This window comes from Pogona vitticeps, chromosome 3 (genome assembly GCF_051106095.1).
Source record: "Pogona vitticeps strain Pit_001003342236 chromosome 3, PviZW2.1, whole genome shotgun sequence".
Classification (NCBI taxonomy): domain Eukaryota; kingdom Metazoa; phylum Chordata; class Lepidosauria; order Squamata; family Agamidae; genus Pogona; species Pogona vitticeps.
Window position 1 is genome coordinate 244,396,062 of NC_135785.1, and position 25,151 is coordinate 244,421,212.

Here is a 25,151-nt window from a genome sequence, read left to right on the forward strand (position 1 = left end):
AGAGAAGGGAAACAAAATGCAAGGGAGATAAGGAAAGTTACAGAAAATTGAATGCAGACTTCCAAAGAATAGCAAGGAGAGACAAGAGGGCCTTCTTAAATGAACAATGCAAAGAAATAAAGGAAAATAACAGAAAAGGAAAAACCAGAGATCTGTTTAGGAAAATTGGAGATATTAGAGGAACATTTTGTGCAAAGATGGACATGATAAAGGACAAAAATGGCAGGGACCTAACAGAAGCAACACAGTATGCTTCAGCTTTGCTCTGTTCTCTTTGTAGTAAGATGTAATTAAAGGGAAAAAATTAAAAAGAAAAATAATTGTGCTGAAAATTCCTATTTCAACCAAATGTCTAAGATTTTGCACTTGGTCACAGGTTCTCCCTGTGACTCCCTGGAAAAGACCCTGATGTTGGGAAAGTGTGAAGGCAAGAGGAGAAGGGGATGACAGATTACGAGGTGGCTGGACAGTGTCACCGAAGCTACCAACATGAATTTGACCCAACTCTGGGAGGCAGTGGAAGACAGGAGGGCCTGGCATGTGTCCATGGGGTCACGAAGAGTCGGACACGACTGACTAAACAACAACAACACAGGTTCTCCTGTACAGTACTATTGGTATGGAAGAAGAGGAAATTTTGACAGGTGTGAACTGTAATAGAGGGGTAAGGAAAGGTAAGGTAAAGGTAAAGGTTCCCCTTGACATTTTAGTCAGTCGTGTTCGACTCTAGGCGGCGGTGCTCATCCCCGTTTCCAAGCCGTAGAGCCAGCCTTTGTCCGAAGACAGTTTCCATGGTCACGTGGCCAGCTCGGCTATACATGGAACGCTGTTTACCTTCCCGCCGAGATGGTATCTATTTATCTACTTGCATTTACATCAGTGGTGGGATTCAAATACATTAACAACAGGTTCTATGTCCTAATGACAAATAAATAAATAAATAAATAAATAAATAAATAAATAAATAAATAAATAAATAAATAAATAAATAAATAAATAAATAAAATAAATAAATAAATAAATAAATAAATAAATAAATAAATGCCCAGGACAGTGGGATCCGATGAGGGTTTCTTCCACAGTGGTCTCCCAGCGGTATGCACAAACAGTGTATCTGTTTGGGCATACCGCTGCTGTTACCCTCACTATGGGCATGTGCCAAACACACACACACACACACACAAACACACACCTCACGGTGGGTGCTTATGACCAAGTTTGACAGAGAACTGACACATCTCTCCTTCCCTTTACTTTCCATTTTTCCCTATAGCTCACCAGCAAAAATTGCTTCCCTCCCCTTTCCTGCTCCTGAAATGACTGATAGCCCTGCTTGTTGTTACCTGGAGGCCGCCTTTATGCACCTTTTCAATCTGTTGCCACTCCACCTCAACCCCACCACCTCAATCAGTCCTTCAGTTACTGACTTCTCTGAGGTCTCCTCCTCCTCCATCTTTCCCCTCCACCCCGCACCCACCGCTTCTCCTCGCCAGTCACTTTGAGGGGTGTTGGTGTTGGTGGAGGCGCTGGTGGTGATGATGGCTTCCCTCAGAGCCCTGGCAGGCTCCACCTCCCCCACTCACCCTCAGTGGCCGCTTCTGAGAGAAGAGTTTCGATTCCCCTTATCTATTGATATGTTTATGTGTTTTCCTTTCTTGGACCTGGATATATGGCCTTCAAGAATAGTAAATCTTACTAGTGTTTAAATACTGGTAGCTGTCTTCCTCCTTCTAACAGAGTGGGCCATATGTGTGCCATTTGTCTCCCGAAATTGTCAGTTTTGGGGCAGGAGGAAAAGTTCTTTGCTATTCTAAATGAGGCTTGGAGGTTTGATCTCTTTGTGGTGTGAGTGACTTTTCTATTGCATACCTTGCTTGCGTGGATCAGTGAGACCGTCACTGGTTCATGCATTGGATATTCTCTCAGATATTTTTTAAAAAAACTGTTTCTAGGCAGAGCAACAGTCTTATGTGGTACCTTTAACTTGAAAAAAATCATAGTAAAACGAGGACGGTTGGGTGTTTGACTGAAGCGGTCTCACTCCAAAACTTTTTCCCTCTGTGTCCTGCCCACATGCCTTGTCAATCACCACCCCTCAAGGAGTCATCCTCCCCCTTTCCCCCCAGTGATGCCTCTGCTCTTTCCAGGGCTCTATCTCTCTCACCCCCACCCCACCTCAGACGGCTCAGTGTGGCAAGGGAAGGGAGGCAGCTAATTGTGCCCCCTTCCCCCCCGCTTGTCGCTGGTCACCTGGCCCCTCCTCCTTCATTCATCTCAAGCCAGCAAACGGTTCTAAGAACCAACAGTACATTTAGGAACCGGTTCTATAGAATAGGTGCGAACCTGCTGAATCCCACCTCTGATTTACATGTTTTCGAACTGACCCTGCATTTATTTTGCTACATAAATTTTGTCTTCTCTTGTGAAAACTGTGACATCTGACTAAACATTTCTGTGCCTATATCATAGCCAGGGCCTGAAATCCCACTCCAAGGCAGACTGTTGTAATCAGGGTCTCACAGCATTGGAATGCTAGCATTGTTTGATTAACATAGAAAATGACATTACTAGCCACTTCATGTGTCCCACCACTCCTTTTTCCCTTTCAGATAAACTGCAGTCTGCCAGGATGCAGTGTGTTGGGACTGATTAAATTTGAATGGGCAATTAAGATCCATTTGCTTGACAAAAGACCTGTCCCAACTCTGATGGTTGTTTAGAATGATCAACACTTGCTGCCTGCACTTTGGGATTCTATTTGGTCTTAAGAACTGCCCTGAGCCCCACTTGGATATTAGAAACCACATAGATTATTTATGTAGAAGAAAGAGTTTCAATTCTGCGCCCTCCGATTCCTTGTTTTATCACTTAATTACATGTGGACAGCAATAAATCCAAAGAGGGAGAGCTACAATATTTGAGATAGTTCTCTGTGTCAGTCAAGATCCATATTTTCCAGGTTCCTGATTCATGTGGAAAGCTCCTGTCTAAAGTGTCTGTTACTCTTCAGATTCGTTGCCTTCTATGCATAGAGCAACAAGTTATGACAAAAGGGGATGGGGCCAGGATGTCCTCCCCCATATGTGAGTATTTTTACATACATTCCCTTGCCACAGTAAAATTATGATGAGTATCTGCACTTGAAAATTTAGTACTGCACTATTGCCTATTGGGTAGAGTAGGCAGAAAATTGAATGAACCCTATACCTGCACTGGCATTGACATTCATATTCAGTGACAGAGTATGTGCTAAGTACAAATGGCATAATTGTCATTGCATTCTACACCAGAGTGTATTCCAATAAAATTAATAAAGGATGATGCTGTTAAGGTGCTACATTCAATATGCCAACAAGTTTGGAAAACTCAACAGTGGCCAGAGGACTGGAAAAGATCAGTCTACATCCCAATACCAAAGAAGGGCAGTGCCAAAGAATGCTCCAACTACCGGACAATTGCACTCATCTCACACGCCAGCAAGGTTATGCTCAAAATCCTACAAGGTAGGCTTCAGCAGTATGTGGACCGAGAACTCCCAGAAGTACAAGCGGGATTCCAAAGGGGCAGAGGAACTCGAGACCAAATTGCCAACATGCGCTGGATTATGGAGAAAGCCAGAGAGTTCCAGAAAAACATCTACTTCTGCTTCATTGACTATGCAAAAGCCTTTGACTGTGTGGACCACAGCAAACTATGGCAAGTCCTAAAAGAAATGGGCATGCCTGACCACCTTATCCATCTCCTGAGAAACCTATATGTGGGACAGGAAGCAACAGTTAGAACTGGATATGGAACAACGGATTGGTTCAAAATTGGGAAAGGAGTACGACAAGGCTGTATATTGTCACCCTGCTTATTTAACTTATATGCAGAATACATCATGCGGAAGGCTGGACTGGAGGAATCCCAAGCTGGAATTAAGATTGCCGGAAGAAATATCAACAACCTCCGATATGCAGATGATACCACTCTGATGGCGGAAAGTGAGGAGGAACTAAAGAACCTTGTAATGAGGGTGAAAGACGAGAGTGCAAAAAACAGTCTGAAACTCAGCATCAAAAAAACTAAGATCATGGCCACTGGTCCCATCACCTCCTGGGAAATAGAAGGGGAAGATATGGAGGCAGTGACAGATTTTACTTTCTTGGGCTCCATGATCACTGCAGATGGAGACAGCAGCCCCGAAATTAAAAGATGCCTGCTTCTTGGGAGGAAAGCAATGACAAACCTTGACAGCATCTTAAAAAGCAGAGACATCACCTTGCCAACAAAAGTCCGAATAGTCAAAGCTATGGTTTTTCCTGTAGTGTTGTATGGAAGTGAGAGCTGGACCATAAAGAAAGCAGACCGCCGAAGAATTGATGCCTTTGAATTGTGGTGCTGGAGGAGACTCTTGAGAGTTCCCTGGACTGCAAAGAGAACAAACCTATCAATTCTAAAGGAAATCAACCCCGAGTGCTCATTGGAAGGACAGATCCTGAAGCTGAGGCTCCAGTACTTTGGCCATCTCATGAGAAGAGAAGACTCCTTGGAAAAGACTTTGATGTTGGGAAAGTGTGAAGGCAAGAGGAGAAGGGGACGACCGAGGATGAGATGGTTGGACAGTGTCATCGAAGCAACCAACATGAATTTGACACAACTCCGGGAGGCGGTGGAAGATAGGAGCGCCTGGTGTGCTCTGGTCCATGGGGTCACGAAGAGTCGGACACGACTAAATGACTGAACAAACAAAACAAAACAGTACAAACATGCAACGTACCATTTAAGCACAACCTTCCTATGATGCACGATCATACCATCCCTAGAGTGTTGCCAGCTCCATGTGATGTGTTGCTATCCAGAGGATCACGCTCTTTGCATGTACTGTACAAATGTCTTCAAGAGAAGTAAGGTGTGACAAAGGTTTTTATGTTTTTATGTTTCTAAAAGTGGGAATTTTTAACACAAATACACAGCTAGAAATTTCTCAAAAACAAGCTCTAAACTTCCCCTAAATGTATTATGAGCTTAAGTATGAGTCAGATGAGAGATTCTACCAGACACATATATCGAGTCAAGGTTGCTGGCTACCTGCCTCTTTCCAATCTCCCACACAGAATGGCAGATGTTTCTTATTTTAAAGGGTCATCTTGATTCCACCCTCTACCCCAACAATATCAGAGTCTCAAGGAATGTAACGGATATTCTTTATTTCTGTGCTTCCTCGGAGCATGAATAATAAAACGTCATCAGTGTGATAACACAGCGCAAGACCCGAGGAAGCAAATCAGCCTTAGCATTATAGAGCTGGAAGATCTCCCAAGGGCCATTAAGTTCAAGCCCCTGATGATGCAGGAAATTCTCAGCTTCAGCATCCCTGCCACATGGACCATCCAACTCCCATCTAAAAAAACTCTAAAGAAGGAGAAGGCACCACCTTTTGAGGCAGTTCATTCCACCATCACATTTTCATACAACATCGGTGTAAGAATACTCTTTCTTCCCCCTTGTATGAATATGATCAAAGTGAAGTTTGTTTGTTTTGAAAGGAAGATACAGTAATTAAAATGTGGATTCTGCCTATTTGAATGCAAGATTTTACTAACTGGAAAATGAAATCTCTTCACCACTCGAGAAAGAAGTGCTAATATGTTTTCCCAATCAATTTCAGATTCTTCTAGTACAACACTTTCTTTGCTTCAGTTAATGTGTTTGCTGACAATCATTGCTACAGAGGTGCACAATTTCAGATTCTGATATTTCTTCCTTCTTCACATGAAGAATTTCCAGTGATGGATTACAATCACAATCACAGTCTTTTGATTTGTTGTTGTCATGTGCTATCAAGTCGCTTTCTACTCACGATGAATGAGTGACCTGAAACAGGTCCTGTCATCAACAGCCTGCTCAGCTGTTGCAAATTCAAGGCTGTGGCTTCTTCACTGAGTCAATGCATCTCACATTTAGTCTTCTTTTCTACTGTCTACACGGGTTGGATTACAAATGGTTACTGCTGAGAACCCTAGGTGAACTAATGTAGTGAAAGCCAGGACAGAAAAGATGCATTAAAGCACTGAAGTTATTGACAGCACCAATGAAATGTGGAGACTCCATAGGGATTTGACCCAGTGTCACCTGCAGGATCAATCCACCAGGTTATTTTTTTATTTACAGGGACATTTACATCATCTGCTCCCCCTCCCCTGTTGAAATTTAGCAGTCTTCGCAGTATCCTGAAGTAGAAGGGGTGAGGTTTTTTTCCAGCAGGGACCCTTTTGTAATACAAAGAACCTTGGTCTTGAATACTGTAGGCAATTAAGATTGATTAACTTTACAAAAGACCAACCCCTGGTGATTGAAATTGCTCAAACTGGTTTAATGAGATTGACACAGCTGCCTGCATTTCTTAACTCTCTTCTGAGTTTTTGGTAACTGCACTTCAACATTTAGGTAAAGTTTCCCCTTGACAATTTTTGTCCAGTCGTGTTTGACTCTAGGGGGCGGTGCTCATCCCCGTTTCCAAGCCATAGAGCCAGCGTTTTGTCCAAAGACAGTCTTCCGTGGTCACATGGCCAGTGCAATTTAGACACGGAACACCGTTACCTTCCCACCGGGGTGGTCCCTATTTATCTACTTGCATTTGCATGCTTTCGAACCGCTAGGTTGGCAGGAGCTGGGACAAGCGACGGGAGCTCACTCCGTTGCGTGGATTCGATCTTACGACTGCTTGGTTTTCTGAGCCTGCAGCACAGGCTTCTGCGGTTTAGCCCGCAGCGCCACCACCTCCCTAATTCAACATTTACCAACATGCTATTGAGTACTTCACACTGCAGTTAATTTAATACTGAGTGAAGAAAAATCTAATATCTCAAATTAGGTGCCCCGTTTCCCCAGGTTTTATAGTGGTTGTTCCCACCACCACCTGTCCTCAATAATCTATTTGCGACACAATTCTTTATACTTATATCTGAAGAAATAGACATATCCATAAATGCTCACATTAAAATTTAGCTGATAGTCTTTAAGGTGCCACATTTCTGTCTTCTTTATTTGTTATTTTTTTTTTTTTCATTCTGGCCTGATATGCTAGCACAGACTCACACGACTGACTACCTCTTCTAAAACTACAATTCTGTACCTGTTTATTTAGGAGCTTTCAAAGACAGGATTTCTAGCACATTTGAGGACAATTCTGTCTTCCTGTCCTTCATATATATTTTATTTGTGTTTTTTTTAAAGAAAAAGTTGGAAACAAATACTGATGAGTTATGAATGGAAAACAGCAACAAGTTCGCGTTGTCCCTCCCTGCACCAAAACTTTGAATCAGGGACTGGGGATTAGATAGGAAAAGACATTAACTTGAACCATTCCTCCCCAATAATTATATGTTCCACTGTAACTAGAGCATGCTTAGGGTCCAATTCTAAGCATACTTCTCTGAAAGTCAACCCCACTGATCTTAGTAGGATTTACTTTTCAGTAAACAGACATAAACCCCATCTGGCACCTGCATACATACTTTCTTACGATTCAGTCTTTCTTAAACTGGCGCGCCTTCCAGATATTTTCCAGATATATGTAACTACAACACCTATCATCCACAGACACGCTACCTGGAGCTTTGGAGCAGCAACCCCTCCCACTTGCCGGAGGCATGAGATTTTGGGTGTCTCATGAAAGGGCAGGAAATGATTAAGTCAATTCATTCATTCTGATTGTAATTTTACTGCCATGAAGGACAAATTTGTAAGTCTGGATTTTGGGGTTCATTTTTTTTAACCTGTTGCATTTGCTGCTTTGTTTCAGCCACCAAAAAACACTTTGAATAGCCATAGTCTGGGGAATGCTGGCTTTAATTCACCATCATCTTCTTAACCTTTGTGTCAACTGCTCCATCAAACAAGAAATGTCTCATTTGTTAACTATGAATGTTTTTTTTAAAATATTTTGATTTCTTTACCATAAAACAAAATACAAGTGGTTGAAACAATGTATTTTCCCCGGTTAAATCACCGTACGCATTTAAATAAAATGCGTCTTTGGACTTCTATGGAGATGGAGAGAGACTACAGGGGGCGGGTACGATATATTAATAATCTTCCTACATGAAAGCATTTTTTTTGCTTCAGATTTATTTTGCAAAATGTTTCTGTAAGCATCCGGCAATAACAATTACAATAGCAAGAAATCCGTCACAGCAACAACAATGACATATAGACAATAAAATTAAAGCTATATAACTGAAAGAAAAATATATTAACTATTAATTAAATAATAACAATTCCGCAGCTTAGCAGGCGCGGCCAAGCGACGTGAAGTCAAGCGGGAGGCGGAGCAAAGTGGGCGGGGCTACGCAGAGGCACCTTGGCTTCGACAGGCCGGCCTCCGCAGGGGCAGGGGCGTGGCCACCTCGGGTGCTGTCATCTGTAGGCGGAGCTTTGGGCCGAAACCTCGGTGTGATTGGCTCGTGGAGGCGTGGCCGGGCGCGCTGCTGGTGTTGGCTGCCGCACTCGGGTTGTCTCTTGCAGCGTCGCCGCTGTCGTGTGAATCTGCGTTAGAGATTGGGCGATGCAGCGGCTGTTGCTACTAATACAGTATGCTTGCATGTTTCCTTCTCGCACTGCTGCCGTCTGAATGCTCCATGAGATCTGTCAGTGCAGGCACCGGTGCGGCTGCCCCCGTCACCACGTCCTCTCCTCCTGGGCTGGGCACGAGCCTGTAATGATCCCCGGCTTCCTTCGGACTGTTTAAGCAACGAGGAGAAAAGGGGAGCTTAATGGAAGCGATGTCCCCACAACAGGATCACGTCGGGCAGGGACGCTCTTCCTCCCTGACCGGGGGATCCCGAGGATCTTCAGCTTCCGACAGCAAGAAGGTAAGAAAGACTTTTCTTCCTCGCTCCCTCTTGCAAAGCAGCCGGCAATGGGGGGACGCGAACACGTCCCTCCTCCAGTATAGACACAGGCTGGGGGAGGGGGGGGCTCTGTCTCTCCTTGCCTTTCCTCCCTTCATCTGTCCCCCACTCAGGACTTGCAGGTTGGTTCCGTGCTTTCGTGGTTACTCGAAAGGAAGCACTTAACTCCCAAGTAAAGCGTGCACGGATTTGACGCCGTGCAGCCCCAAAACCTGACCTGATCATGTTTGTGTGGAACCAAGTGCTGCTGGAATCAACGAGACCTTCTTTCCAGGCGAAAGGATTACAAACTACAACCCATTATCCTGAGAGTGAAAGAGCAGGGATCCCGGGCAAGCCTGCATTCCCGATATTCTTGGCATGCTCCTGTTTTCAGCATGTACACTCCTTTCTCCCTGTCACTATTTATTCCGGAAAGGACAATATTATCATCATCATATTTTTCTGATTGCGTCCATTTCATTACTATCAGTGCCTTACCATTGCGGTGTTAAGTATCGTTCTGATTGATTGGAGCGCCTGTTGCAGATTAAAAGGGGAAATGCGATCGTGCGAATGTCCCTCCACCCCACCCCGCAGGCTGCATTCCCGTGTACATTCCCAAGTCAGGGCGCACTTGGGATCGGGAAGGTGGGTCCAACCTGCAAGGAGCCCGTTTCCTTCGGCACAACTCAGAAGAAGGTTGTGGTCGTGACCGGGTAAAAAAAAACCCGACGAACCGCCCCCCCCCCCCCCGTCCACAATCTTTCTCTTGTTCCTCCTGCTTGCACGTCGGGAAGGAGAAAGTGCGTGATTTATTTCCCCCTTCCACCCACTCCCAGCTCCAGTGCCGCATGCGTGTTTCATCTCCAGAGTCCAACCTTTGCAAAGCCTGTGGTGTGTATTCGCACACTGGGTGGATGGACACGTTGATGACACGGCGCGTAGTTACGGTCCTTTCCCTCGCAAGCACCGATGGTAGTGGTAGTAGTGATAGTAATAGTGGCGGCGGCGGCGGCTAAGGCATTGACCGTGAAGAACAAGAGGCCGCCGGGTTCTCCCACCCCCACCCCCACCCCCACCCCCGTGTCAGCTGTTTCCTGACGTGCCACTTGGTCGGCCGTGAGGATTCGTGAGCTATGTGGGGAAAAGATGGCTTCAACTCGAGGACCTGCTGGTGCCCTTGGGCCGGGATGGCATGTTGAAGAACTCCTGCCGCCTCGGGAGCCGGAGGCTCCTCTTGAAGGGCCGGCCCTGCCTTTGGGCAAAAGGAGCAAGCTAGTTCAGGGCGGCAGATTTGCGCGCCAGGAAAGGGCAGTCGCGGGTCAGTGAGGGAATCCGGGGTCATGACGTTTAACGTGGGGATTTTTTTTTGTCTGAGGGATTTTTCTCCCTTCTGGCCTCGGTAGGGAATAAACTTTGTCTGCCTTTGGCTTCTATGCCCTTGGACTTAAGTGTGTGACTGAGATGCTTTTTTAGCTCCTCTGCAAAAATATATTGGCCTGGTGGTTGGTGTGTATTGTGGGGTATTTCTGAAGTGGGGGGCAGGAGAACAAACCTGGTTTGCTGGTGAATCTCATCTCTACTTGAAAAGACTCATTTATAATCTTATGCTGAATACAGGGGTGTTCCCCACCTCAAGACTGCAGTCCTGCATATTCTCTTACATGGGAAGGAAGCCCTTTTCCGAACACTCAGGGGAGATATCTGCATAAAGACGTTATGTTTGTGCTTTTATACCCTTTTGTATACAAGTGCTACAAATAAATTCTTGGAAATATACAGTATACAACAAACAATCATGTCATGTAGGCCTACAGTTAATTCTGAATTACAAAAACGAGAGATGAATAGGGTAGGGAATTCAAATTGAAAGCCTTTTAAATCCATCAATGGCCATTGCTTTTATCCAGATCAACTATTAATTCATACAACTATGCAAGTCGTTTAGTTCTCCCAGCCTCTTCCTCAGGCTAGGTGGTAAAAAGTTGGGGAGGTCATAGAGTATGGGAGTCTAAAAATGTTTGGGCTAAATATTTAAGCCATTGGTATCTGCAATTAAACTGGAGCTATAGATGGAGAGATGAAAGATTTTGTTGGTGTTAAGGTAACCCTGTGAATTGGTGGATGATTTGCACTTTTGGTTAAGACATCTCTGATCTTGTTTTATGTTACAGGACAACCATGCAGTAGTCCTACCTAGATGCAAAAGAATACAAAACCCATCATCCCCAGCTATTGTGCGCATGCTTGCTGAGTTTATAGGAAGTTGCAGCCCAACACCTGGATAGCAGGTGGATAGGAAGAGTGGTCTTCTAGACCAGATGGGCGGGGTATAAATCAAATCAAATCAATAAATAGAAAAGGCTGCTGTAGATTGACACATAGGGCTTAATGCACATAAAATGAGCTACACAAACGTGTACTGCTTGCAGCTTACCTAGATGGTTTTGTATAGCAAAGTTACATGAGTCTTGTCTTTTCCCATAGAGAAGCAACAATGATGTGGGAAATATTGTATGTGAACCTGAATGTGATCTCATCATATGGTACTTGTTTAGTTGTAGCTGGCCATTAGCTCATGGAGAGGAAGAAGCTTGTGGGTCAGTTTCCTTCCTGTCTCCAAGAAGGCATGTTCTAGATCCATTCTAGACTTTCATTTGCTTTAATGAATTCTCTCTTTAACGAAGTTTGCAGTAGGATAGAATTTTATTTCGTGTTTGTGGAAAATAAAGATGTTTTTAAAAACTTAGGGTATTAATAAAATGCATGATGCATGGACTTCTGAAGACAGCGGTGTTGCTGAATCAGAGTTTGGTTTATATGGTCTAAATTTTCATTTTCCAATAACAGACAGATGAATTCTACTCAGAAGCAGGGCTCTAAGACAACAGCCTTCCTCAAGAGGTTGCTCCTGTCCATTACTGCAGCAGTCTGAGACATACAGAACACAAACATTCTTTTTAGCTATTTCAAGGGTGAACTGCAGCAAAATGTTGGAAGTGTAGCGCACGCTAGTTCAAAATTCCATTCTCCCTCTCTTCAGGATTTTTTTTCTTGGCCCCCTTCCGTGGCTAGTGTATATACTCATTATTTATTACACTGTTTTGTGGCTTCGTATCTTCACCCTAAAGATTTATTTTTTTGCACTTCTGCAAAACCTCGGGTTTCCCCAAGTTTACAGAGCCTGTCAGTTGTGAATGCATTTCTTACGTAGCTCTTTCAGCTGTACTGTATCGGCATCTACACTCAGAGAATGAGTCTCCTGTTCTTAATAGCAGGTGTGTGTGGAAAACTATCAGCCTTTTGGACTTCAGCTCTCGGAAATGTCTGCCTGGCTTTTATGTCAAATAGTAAGGGATTATGGGGATTGTAGTACAAAACATCTGGAAGGCCAACATTTTTTTCACTTTGGCACATTGGATGAGGGTTTTTGGGTTTTATTGTATTTTAAAGGGTTGAAGCCCTTCCTGAAAAATTGCATTCCCAAGTGCATATGGTTGTGGTCGCACTCTATAATGAAGTGAGAGTAATTTGCTCATGCTTGTGTATACTCTTTACTGCTTTTTCATCCGTAGCTCTGGCATTCAAAACACATTTTAGGATGAATATTAGTTGGAAAAAATACTTCCAGTGCTCTACCTGCCAGCATGCTTTCCAGCTAACTCATGCATACATTGATTACTAGTAAAGTATCTGTGAAGTCTGTTTTGTGGCCTGAACATATGGTTCAAGGTTTGCATACTGTTATGTCAGAGGCCAGTTGGCATTTTCTAAATTGTGCAGACTGTTCTGTTCCTGACTTATTAATTGAAGGTGATAGAGTAACCTTTAAGAACTCACATGGGTTCTCTTTTTATTTCTGAACTGCTAGATCTTTGATTGATGGGCCATTGAAACTGCAGATGAGAACTGCATACAGTATGGTCTGACTCTAGTGGGAGTGGGAAGTACAGTAAATCAGTATCTATCTACTGATAGAGCTGCGGGTGATTTGCAGTAGATTGCTAAAGATTTCTGACCATCAGTTGCCTAACCAGAACAACTAAAAACTTTCCCCTCTTAATTCGATTACTGAAAAATTATGTTTAGGGAAGGGTCAGGACAAGGTCTTTATGTGAAACGATTTGTGAGTTTGGATCTGGTACTGGCAGCAGATTACAGGGCAGAGCATCTGTTCCTGGCTGCTGTGTTCCTTTACTATTAGTATATGTTTGCTGTCAGCCCCTGTTTTTTCCTGGGCTTTGTCTTGTGATGAGTCACAAAATAGATTTGGAAAGCCTGGAGGACAGTGTTTCCCTACTTGGTGTCATCAAAATGTGCTGGACTACAACATCCAGCATCTCAATTTTGTTGTCTGGAAGCAGGGTGGATAAAAACCAATGGTTTTTTAAAATCAGATTGATTTAAATCACAAATTAAATTAAAATAAATCAATATTTTGATTTAAACTAACAAAAATCAGATTTTTTAAAATATAAAGCATGATTTACATTAATTTGATTTTAATTAAATCCACCTGGGCTAGAAGTGATGGGCATTAGGTTGTGAGGAGAAGCTCAGCTAGCGTGTCAGATTTAAGGATAAAAAGTATGTTGGTTTGAATCCGTGTTTAGCCTGAAGGTGCAAGAGGGAGCCTATTAGCAAAACTTTTATCATCCCAGTTTAAGAATGAAATGAAATTGCCAGCTCTCTGTGTAAGGATGTGAACAGATAGAAGCAGGCTTTGGCATCTCAGTCATGGAGCAAGACCCACAATCCGTTGGAACTACTAGGGAAAATACTGTATTTTTTCATGTATAAGACGTCTCCATGTATAAGACGCCTCCCCTTTTCTAATCAAAAATTAAGAAATCTTAGTGGGGTTTAGCAAGGGTGGGGAAGAAAGGGATCAAGGTGCTGCAGGATAGCTTTGATCCCTGCTTTCTCCTCCACTTGTTTTTGTTCCCTCCTCAACTTACTTCCGTGTCTAAGATGACCCTCAATTTTTAGTCTAAAGATTTTAGACAAAAGTATAGTCTATATTTTTCTGTGTATAAAATACAGTAACTTCTGGGTTTCATTTTAGACAACAAAATGTGTTGAGGCAGCATTGAAGTAACCTTAAGTAATGAAGCAAACTAGTTTATTTGCTCGAGCTTCTTGCAATAAAGATGACAGAAGTACAAGGCATAATATATATATATTTTAAAGTACTGTATGCAGAGTGTCTAGGTATTGACTAACTCCACCGTTAAACTGCTTGGTTCTTCTGTGATGGAACAGTGACTAACTTGAATATCCCTCTGGAAATTTCTGTTGTGTGACATAGTGATCTAGTAGGACATTGTAAACACTTATGGGCTTTTATGCCTCATATACAAGAATAACTTACTTAGCTTTAGGTGCTGTGCATGACTTGGGTGGGTGGGATGTCATTTTCGGTTCTGCCTCAGGTAACAAAATTTGACGGGCTGGCCCTGTGTCTTAGCGGCTGTGCAATTTTGTTTTAAAATGAATTCTGCACGTCAGAATATTCTTTGTATGTGTGGGCTTGCCTCTGTGTGTGAAACCTGGCAGAAGAAAGAGTGTGATTTATGAGTCAGAGATAGGTTGGGGGCCCAAAATATGTTTCAGTGTGCACTCCTTCTCCACTCCCACCTCCCTCCGTGCTTCAGTTTTTAAAACTCTGGCCCTGCCAAAGTCTATTCCAGAATAAATAGTGCGAAGACTAAAGGGAACCAATCTGTGAAGGAAATCTCCTATTTGCAGGGTTTGCATTAAAATGTCATTAAATCCCCACAAGCATATTCTCCTTAGAGAATTACTGCAGCATGCTGCCAGACTGCTTATTGGGATTTTAATGCCTGCCAGTGTTATTATAGTGCACTTCATAAATATTTCCAGCCCTGTTCAGATGGGAGGGATGGAGAGAAAGGGAAAGGGGGATTCCTTATATGTAGCCCCCCCTCTTGGACATTGGCCCTGAAATACAGTGTAAGACTGTTATATTGATAAATTTTCCCCCAGTGTACTGGCCTATAAGAGTCAAGGATTTTGAATATCTGCAATTTTGCATATGCCTGTATTAAATCAAACCTCTGATGTCAACAAGAAATTATAATATTCCTTTATAACATGGGAAATAGCTGTGCGAGCTTGCTGTTGCCAAAGTGTAATAGTGATGTTCCACCTTGAAGGCTATTGTATTTTAAGCATTTGTGGACAAATCAGCTTCTTCTGATGGGTTTGATGAAGTAGATTCTAATCCACAAAAGCTTTGTGCCATATTATATTGTTTGATTTTCATAGGGTCACAACATTCTGCATTGTTTGCATGCCAGTTAACATCCAGTCTTGCAGATATGCGCCTGGGAGGAAAGTCCTATTGAACACAATAGCATTTAGTTCCGAGGGGGCATGCATAAGATTGCACTGTTAAATGTTCTCAGGAGAATTGCTGAAAATGTGTGTACTGTGTTGCATCCTGTCAGGTCAGAACTTGGAACACAACAGGACTTTCAGCATAGGTAAAATGTTCAGAGAGGTAGCTGTGTTGTTCCCTGCAGACATAGCCAGAGAAAAATTAAAGGGAAAAAAAACCCTATGGTATCTTACAGTTTAATTACTACTGTATATGTCAATGAGAACATTTGAGAACACACCACTTTTTCATGTATCTACCAAAGCTCAAATTGAAATATAACATTTTTCAAGATGCCACAATATTTTTTTTTGTATTCTGTTCCTTTTGGTTTCTTGTTTCTGATCCTGACTACGCCATCAAATACCTTGGGATTTGATCTATTTAGAAAATGGCTGAATTCAAAGTAATTTTTCCTGGCCTGATGGATGCAAAGGCTGAATCAAATATAGCTCTTTTTGCTTGCAATTTGGCTTTTTCCCCCCACTTTTTTCTTGTCAAAAGAATTTGAAAGGACTGTTTTCTATGCTGATGTCAGATGGGGCTTGTCTGTAGAGGTAGAGGGGAGAAAGAGCAGAAGGAGAAGTCTCAGATGGGAGGAAAGAGAAGAACTGGGAGAGAGAGGGGACAGTGAAAGAGAGTGCGAAGTGGTCTGTGTATGTGTATGAGAGTGGGGGGGGGAAATGGAACAACAGTGGAGAGCACACACACACACACACACACAAGCACTAGCACTCATCTCTCTTCAAAGCCTCTGCTTCCCTAAGCTTTCACTTCTTTTTTTTTAAACAGCCCCCCCCCCGTCCTATTTATTTATTTATTTATTTCAGTTTCAGGAACTCTCTTGCTGGTGAGATAAGGAGATGGAAGTGATTGGGAGGAAGGAAAGGTATCTTAAGGCAGTTCCTTTGACCTGTGTCACTTATGGGCAATTAGAATAGAATTGCAAGTGGAAGGTGTTTTCCTCATCTGCTTCTATGGCCACTTGTAATGGAGAGAACTGATTGCCTCAGTGTGACTTCTCAGTGAGAGAAGACGAGTTAGTTCTCATTTCCCTTGCTCTGAAATCAGAGCCTTTGTTTTTTTTATTGTTGTTATTTCCAAGAGAAGTAAGATATTGAAGGAGGGGTTTTATTACTTCCACTACCAGCCCACCAGGAGTTTCCATGACCAGGTGGGCATTCAAACCCGGGTCTCCTTGGTTCTAGTCTGTCATATTTAGACTACACTGGGAATAATATGTATATTATAGTACAGTCATGCCCCGCTTTACGATTACCCCGTTTAACGACGAATCCGCTTGACGGTGAGGCTTTTGTGATCGCTTTTGCGATGGTTTGAATGGGGTTTTTCCACTTTGCGATGATCGGTTCCCTGCTTCGGGAACCGATTTTCGCTTTCCAAGGATCAAAAACAGCTGATCGTCGGGTTTCAAAATGGCCCCCAGCTGAAGAAAATGGCCCCCCGCTGTGCTTAGGGATGGATTACTTGCTGCACAGGCATGGAAAATGGCTGCCTCTATGGAGGATCTTCGCTGGATGGTGAGTTTTCAGCCCATTGGAACGCATTGAACGGTTTTCAATGCATTTCAATGGGCTTTTTTATTTCCTTTATGACATTTTAGCTCTACAGCGATTTCGCTGGAACGAATTAATGTCGTCAAGCAAGGCACCACTGTACAGTAATATATCCTGTATTAATCCACATAGCAGGCAGTAAGTATCTGAATTATTGGAGCTGCTTATTAGGGACAACATTAGTAAAAGCATATAAGTATAAAATAGTCCCCTAGGTGTTTATTTGTTTTTCCTTTTCACACTGAAAGACAGAATGATTGGCTCCACCTACCCAGTGAATTTCATAAATGACTTGGAAATTGAAATCAGGTTTCTTGAATCCTTGTCCAATACTCAAATAATTGTATCACACTAGAACTCAGTAATGTAACGTGGTCTTCCCAAATGTAGATGCATTGGATGAGATGTTTTGGGTTGCAGCCCCACATCAGCCTTAGGCAGCTGTTTATTGATGACAGAAAAGATCAAAATACTACAATTGCAGATATATTTGCACAGATTTGAAAATAGTCTTGTGGGTGATTGCCTTTGACCCCCAAACAGGGAAGATTTTGCAAAAGGGAAGAGAGAGTGGGTGCTTTTGTGTGTGTGTGTATGTGTGTGTGTGTGTGCACGCGCATGGTATGTTGCAAATGTTTAGCTCTTATATAACCTAATAATTTCACCAAAAGTTGCAGTCCAGCAAGTAGGACATATGTTTCTTAACCACATCTTAAAGACAAGTTGCATGTGTGGGGAACTGAAAATTCAAATGTACGTCAGGAGCTTCCATCTGCATTTCCCTGATAGCAGGATTGAGTGCAGTTAGAACATCCTGTAGTTACCTTGAAAGCTTCTGGTTGTAAGAAAATGGTGGCAGGTGAGCTAGTACAAATAATACAATATGGACAGGACCGGGTGTGATTTCAGTTAATGTTAAGAGGATTGGGCAGCCTCTTGGTAGATTCTTCCTCAGATCCAAATGGCTCACTGAGTGACTTTATAACAAACAGTGGTTCTCATGAAGACTTGGAAATAATTAATAAAGGTGTCATGTCCTCTTGCAATGTATTATGTAAGGACCGCATAGCTCTCTTCATTTTTTTTTGGGGGGGGGGGATAACTATTAACTCCTTTCCTCAGTAATGAAGGTATAACATTACATTATTATAGTGGTGCCTCGCTTTACGATTGCCCCGCATTACGACGAATCTGCTTTTTGACGATCTTTTTGCGATCGCAATTGCAATCACAAAACGATGGTCTAAACGGGGGAATTTTGCTTTGCGATGATCAGTTCCCTGCTTCAGGAACCGATTCTTTGCAAAACGATTATTTTTAAACAGCTGATTGGTGGTTTCAAAATGGCCACCGGGTAACAAAAATGGCTCCCCGCTGTGTTTAGGGACAGATTCCTCGCTATACAGGCAGTGAAAATGGCTGCCGTATGGAGGATCTTTGCTGGATGGTGAGTTTTAAGCCCATTGGAACGCATTGAAAAGTTTTCAGTGCGTTTCAGTTGGCTTTTTATTTTCGCTTTACGATGTTTTCGCTTAACGGCGATTTTCCTGGAATGGATTATCACCGTTAAGCGAGGCACCACTGTATTGTAGTTTAACAAGGGATGCCTTTACTCATTTGGCAATATAGGCAACTTTTTAGTTTGTTCTGCACTTCCAAGAAGGCCTTTTAAAATGGTTTTTGGGGATTATCATGTGGTTTCCAGTGTTGATTTACACTGAGATACGTATCATAACCTCAGGCTTATTTCTGGCCATTAGTGCAATGGTCAGGTGAAAGGGAAGAGAACATGTTTTGTACCGCATAGAGGTTATAAGACTGCATATGATGCTCTGCACAGGCCTTAATGGCTCATAAGACCTATACCAACAAGGTCCCTGTAACTAATAATTTTCAGGCCTAACAGTGGGTTATTCCTTATGAAAGACTATGGATGTGCGACTCTTTGTATGTTGTACTGGAACTCCCATCAGCTCTACTGGCTTGGGGTGATGGCAGTTGCAGTCCAACAACATTTGGCGGAACGCCAGCCAACTCTTGATTTTTTTCTTACGTTTCCTTTTTATCTTTACTGCTGTTCTTGTTTGATTATTATGTATTTGTCTATGTTTTATTATTTGATTTTATATTTGGAAGCCACCTAGAGTGGTCCGGTGGGCCAGATAGGCGGGGTATAAATTAAATAAATAAATAAATAAATAAACATCTGGAAGGGCCCTCGTGTTCTCTATCCTGGCACTGATCCTCCTGAAAGCCATGAAGATAAGCACCATCAGATCTGTATAGCTATATCTGGAGATTTTAAACGTGTTTGTACTATCTCAGCTTCTGCCCTCAGCCCCATTAATGGCTGGGTCTTATATTTGATGCTAGATCTTATATTTGATGCAATCTGAAGTGATGTGTGTCATTAAGCAGGATAGAAAGGAAGATTTTCTTATTATCATGTCTTGTGCATTAAAGAGGGGGTTTAAGGTTTACTTAATGAAATAATTTTAGTTTTTTCAGGAAAATATTAGCTGAATCACAAACCATTTAGCATTTAACACATATGAAACATAGAAAAGTGAAGTTGGAAGGGGCCTACAAGGCCATTATGCTTGAGCAGTAGGTGCTTATGAACTTCAATAACCCAAGAACTCCGTTGTATGCTGCATTACATGTGCCAAAAAAGGCGAGAGAGAAAAAAACACTTCCTTTCAGGTTGTTTGCTAAAGTTGCCACTTCTATAATGGTTTCACAATTCTGGTGGCATTTTTGTGGGTTTAGTAGCTGTGTGACACACAGAGATTCAGTAACTGAAAAGAAATTTTGTACTCTAAACAAAATGGTCTACTCAAAGCTGCATATGTTGAATTTCTGCCTGCCTTGAATTAGTTAAAGATTGACAAGCCTTTTGAGAAAAACGTACCTTTTTGAGAACATAGCTCTCCAAATGACAACCTGTTCCTGCTAATAAATCACTTTCCACATGAAATCATTCAAGGTGTTGAGGACTGCTTGCAATAAAAGACTGTTGCTATTGAAACATTTAATGTGTACTGTCAGATGACTACATTACATGCTGCAGCTGTCATGTGCCAGTCCTTTGTATTCTAAATTGTTTGTTATCAGTAGTGCTCAAAACAGTTGTACCATGTCATGTGTTTGCCATTCAGCTGGAGCATAGTCCGGGAACAATGGATATCAAGCCATTTTTGATGGCTAATTTAGAAGGTTAGAGGAATTTTTCTATTCTTCCTATGTGTGTATGTGCATGTGGAGAAGAATGAGCATGTGGTATGTGAAAAAAAAACATTTATTTAGGGCTGCACATTTAGAAGTAAGTCCTTGTGTCTTTCACGTAAACCTGCAAGAATAGGAGGTTTTTTGAGGCATAGGGTACCACTTCAAAATATTCTTCTGCAAAAAAGAGAAATGAAATATAGATCACTAAACTCTTTTTCTCTCCCCCCTCCCCCGTGTTTGTGTCTGTGTGTAATATTGGATAGGATTTCAGGAATCTGGAAATTAGTGTAATAAGGAGTAGCTTAAAAATTATTAACAGCAAATGTGTATATTAATAGATCCACCTATTTGGTTAGCTTCTTCCACTTATGGTGTAAAGTAGTACATGGTTCTCCCCACCCTTGCTTGTCATTCTGAAATTGTGGGTGTCAAACATGTTTGTGCAGTAATTATTGCTCGAGGGACTGTGATACTCTAGAACAGCCATTCTCACATTTGAAGGGGGCCACAGACTAGAACAGTAGTAGTAGTAGTAGTAGTAGTAGTAGTAGTAGTAGTAGTAGTAGTAGTAGTAGTAGTAGTAGTAGTAATAATAATAATAATAATAATAATAATAATAATAATAAATTGTCATTGTAAGTATACCTATGCAACCAAATTCACAGACACCCAGAGACCAGACACATGCACACACATAAAATTCCCCAAACACTCCCCACCCACTAAAAGTCCCCCACTAAAAATACAAACGTCTACACCGCAGGCCAAGTAACACAGTCCAACTAATTATTCACTACTGGTGGTCTTTAAGCTCATTATTAATTGCAGTTATTCACATACACCTTATAAAGGACTGTTATGCAATTTATATACTGTAATACTAATTTGGCCTTTTTTTCTTTCGTATTATGTTTATGGCTGTGATTGAAAAATAGTTGAGAACGACTGCTCTAGACTCACTTTTGAAAATAAAGAATATTCCTTTAAAAATAAAGCAGCCACAGAAAATGGCGAGTAAGGTCTTCTCTTAGAGAAGATGCATCAAAACAAAGAGTGTCAGACAGCTAAACAATTGTTGAAAGCTGAAACTGGGCATTAGTGACAACTCTTGTCATGGGTTTAGAGGGATGTTGCTAAATTGCCCACCGTGTAGACCACAGTCTCTCTGCATTGAAAGCTGGCCCGGAAAACCAGTTTTAGAAGTGTTACTCGGATTTGCAGTTTAATGTACAGTATGTACTTGTGTTTTTTTGTAGCTGATGTTAAGTCTATATCACTGAGTGCTTTCAGTATTACTGAGTCATCAGGCCACTTAATGTTTTTCTACTGTGGTGGGCATTTTGAAGAAGGAAGTGGCAGTTGAACAAGAAGGTTCTGTTATTTCCTTGTGCAATGAGACTGTTGTGCTGGGACCATCCGTAGGAAAGCAAGACAGAAATTAGAATATGGTAGCATATATTAGTGGCTAAGTTTGGTAGTGTCTGGTGAGATTAATAGATAGTGGGCCTGTTAAGGTGTTAGTGCAGGCTTCTGGATGTTTTCAGTTAGGACAGTTAGCCCCAGCCAGCTCGGCCAATGATCAGAGATGCAAAATTTTGCTTCGACTTGCGACCGGAGCTTCGAGTTACGATCGCGGGGGGGGGAAAGCGGGGAAGTCAAACTGCTAACCGTTGGTGGCGAAGAGGCTGCTTCTTTGTAGCTGTTTCGCCCCAGCAGTTAGAGTCCTGTGGAACCCAATAAAATGGAGGCACTGATCAAAAATTTAATGGGCCCTGTTTACAGAATGGTTTTAAACAATTAGTACTTTGTCACTTAAAGAATTAAAATGTATAATTCCTATCCCATAATGAGATCTTTGAGTTGTAACACATTTTATATTAACACTGTCATCACACAGAGCTTTTTTAAAAAGCATTTTAACATAATTCTTTAAAGACCCTCTTTAAATATTAAAATCCTATTTAATGTTTTTAACATTGGTTTTTATCCATTCTGTGTTGCATATTTCTCAATCTGAAGCATGTATGGCCAGGGTTTCTCAATCTTTGACCATCCAGATATTTCGGACATAAAATTTCTGAGTCCCTGCTGGCTGTGGCTTAGGGAGACACAATATAAAATATCTAGAGCAGTGGTTCCTAACCTAGGGTTCCTAGGTGTTTTTGAACTAACGCTCCCAGAAGCCTCCATCATTACTTGTGTTGGCCAGGAATTTAGGGAGTTGTAATCCAAAAACATCTGAGAACCCAAGGTTGGGAACTGTTGATCCAGAGAGTTAAAAATTGGGAAACCCTTCTGCATGCTAGTCTTCCCCAACCTGGTGCTCTGCAAATATGTTGGACTAAATTTCCTCCTCAAGCAAACTGGCATAGTGGGAGCACATTTGGAGAACACAAGCTGGGTAAAGCGGTATATTCTTTATGTACTTGAAAGTAAACACAACTGAACTCTTAACGTAATTCTGACTGAATTACAGTGGTGCCTCGATAGATGATAATAATCCATTCCACTGAAATCGCTGTTTAGTGAAATCATCATCTAGCAAAAAGCATTTCCCCATTGGAATGCATTGAAACCTGTTTAATGGGGAAGAATTGTCGTCTAGCGAAGATCGGCCATAGGAAAGCCGCTTTGCGAACCGCCGATCAGCTGTTTAAATCGCTGTCTTGCGAAGCTTAGGTCCCGAAAACACCTGTTTTGCCAATGCAGAGGGAGCTGTCAAAATCGTTGTTTAGCGAAAATTGGTTTGCGAAGCAGGGACCAAATGTTGTCCAGCGAAATTCCCCTATAGGAATTACTGTTTTGCGAATCGCTATAGCAATCACAAAAAGTCAATGTCTAGCGAAAAAACTGTCATGCGGGGTAACTGTCTAGCGAGGCACCACTGTACTTACATCTGAATAGACATGCATAGGATTCTTTAATCAGGTACTATTGACATGTGTATGTTGGTGTTTACAGACACAGGTACAAAAGTCTTTGACCTCTTCATGTTTTATTATGGCAACTAATAAATTAAATCTTATCTAACATTAGAATGGGGCTCTTAAAATTGGATATAATTTCAGCCTTTTATTATGCTGGTTTCTAGCCTAGAGCTTGATTAGTCTGTATCTTAATTTGTTTTGTGGGTCTGAGTTTGAAGCATTTGTTTTTTTTCCAAGTAAGTTAAGTTACTTGTTAAAGTATAAGAAAATATAATTTGCCGTCATAAATTTTTAATGTAAGTTTTTAAAAGGAATTCATTCTGTTGCTTATTGCACTACTTATTAGCATTTACATTAAATCTGAAAGATGTTCCTTTCTATCAACTGTTGAAAAATAAGGATTCTGTGCTACTCATAATTCCTTCTCCATTGACTGAAAAATATTGTCCTTTATGAGAACTAATCAGTTCTTATAAAGTTGCCCCAGCTCTTATTGGCCTCTGCAGAGTGAATTTGATTTTAATCAAATTGATTTAGATCTCAATTTAAATTTTTAAAAATTGGATTTTTTGATTATTTAAATTTTAAAAAATCAATTTAAATTTTAAAAAATCATTTAAAAAATCATTTTTAAAATTTAAACATGATTTAAATCCATTTGATTTTACGCACTCTGAGCTGCTGCAAGAAATGCAGCAAGCAGAGTACGAACGTGATGCTCTAGTTGCTGCAGTAACTGCTCCCAGTGTTTGTGTAGCAACAATGCCCCTCTGCACTCTACATAGGACAAAGAGGACTGTACAAAAGAATTAATGGACACAAATCACATATCAGGAAGGGAATACACAGGAACCTGTCTCAAATCATTTTCATTTACCTGGACACTTCGTACAAGAGCTGAATCATCCTTGTCTTAGAACTGCAGAGCTGGAAGGGACCTCTGTGGGTCCTCGAGTCCAGCCCCTGTCAGGGAGGTGCATTGGGGAACTGAAGTCCCAAACTCTGGCTCTGTAGCCAGATCGCTAAATCACTGAGCTATTCAGCAGTTCACATGCTCTCTAAAATGTTTTGAGAACATTAGAGCTGTTTGAAGGGTTATAATCTTCTGTTTCTGTATTTCATTGTTTCTTCATAGTTCCATTAGTGAATAGAAATTCATTTTGAATTAATTTCTACTTCAGTGCCACTTTGTAAACTCAGTTTTGTGGTTACTCCCATGCTTGTGAGAGGAAGTTCTAGCTGTGAAACAGTATCTGAGAGCAAATAATGTGTGTCAAGATTTCCCACATGTTATGAGGTCTCCAAGTGGAGTTTCTTCAGCACTGGAACTTGGCCTGTTTTATGTTGGCTCGCTTGCACAGAGACGTATCCCCAGTAGCAATTTGGAACAAGCGTAGCGCTGTCTGAGCCATGTCAGTTTTAAAATTCTGCAGGGGAGGTCCTGAAGTCTAGGAGGATGGGCATACTCTGCCAAGTATTAATTTACTTCTTCTGTTTGTGTGCGCGCAAATGTATGCTCTTAGTTATAAGGAGGTTGATTAACCAGATCTTTTGGATTCATGCTACAGTAAGCACAAAGTGGCGTGAGAATTAAACTTCAGTGGGGGAAACATCCTTGCCTTTTAAAAGTTCAAGTGTCTTGAGTAAATAATTCTTCTTTCCATCTAAGTTTGTTTTGAATGGCAAGTCATACCCTGCTGCCATGTTTACACTGTTTCAGAATTTAAAATTTAATCAACTCTTGCATATTAGATAATCTGTGGAAGTAATGAGTAGGATGCTTTATAGCCTTCTCTCATTCCTTCTTGCACAAACCCTTGGAACTGTGTCTTTATAATTCACTTTTGCACCTGGAAAGAAAGAGAGGAGAGCTGACCCATGTGCTAAAATGTCTTAACAAGATTTGAAGTCTGTTTTCCAATAGGCGTGCTAAAACTCTAGGTTTCCCCATTGCTTTCGTTAACAAGGTATCGCTTCTGCTCCAGGGAGCCGCAAAAAGCAAAGCCCACAGTGAACTCGGAAGCATGAGCTAGCTCAGGAATGAGGCACATATGGCCTTCCAGATCTTCTTAGACAGCGTCTCCCGTCACCCTAAATCACTTGAGCCAAAAGTAAGGGATGATAAGAGTTGTGGTCTAGCAAT

At 41.7% G+C, this 25,151-nt stretch overlaps 1 protein-coding gene and 1 long non-coding RNA gene across 2 annotated transcripts in view; one reads left to right on the forward strand and one right to left on the reverse strand.

Moving 5' to 3' along the window:
• Nucleotides 1-8,467: 8,467 nt before the first annotated feature.
• ARHGAP20 (Rho GTPase activating protein 20) overlaps nt 8,468-25,151 on the forward strand; it is a 92,806-nt gene continuing 76,122 nt past the window's right edge. The window contains exon 1 of the mRNA XM_020805193.3: nt 8,468-8,855. Within this exon, the coding sequence (XP_020660852.3) occupies nt 8,757-8,855 (99 nt within the window). The 5' untranslated portion in view covers nt 8,468-8,756. The remainder of the gene's footprint in view (nt 8,856-25,151) is intronic.
• On the reverse strand, nt 8,656-9,456 carry LOC144588064 (uncharacterized). Its single transcript, XR_013543397.1, has 2 exons — nt 9,375-9,456; nt 8,656-8,723 (listed from the first exon to the last, which is right to left on the reverse strand). It is a non-coding gene; the product is annotated as an uncharacterized LOC144588064 (long non-coding RNA).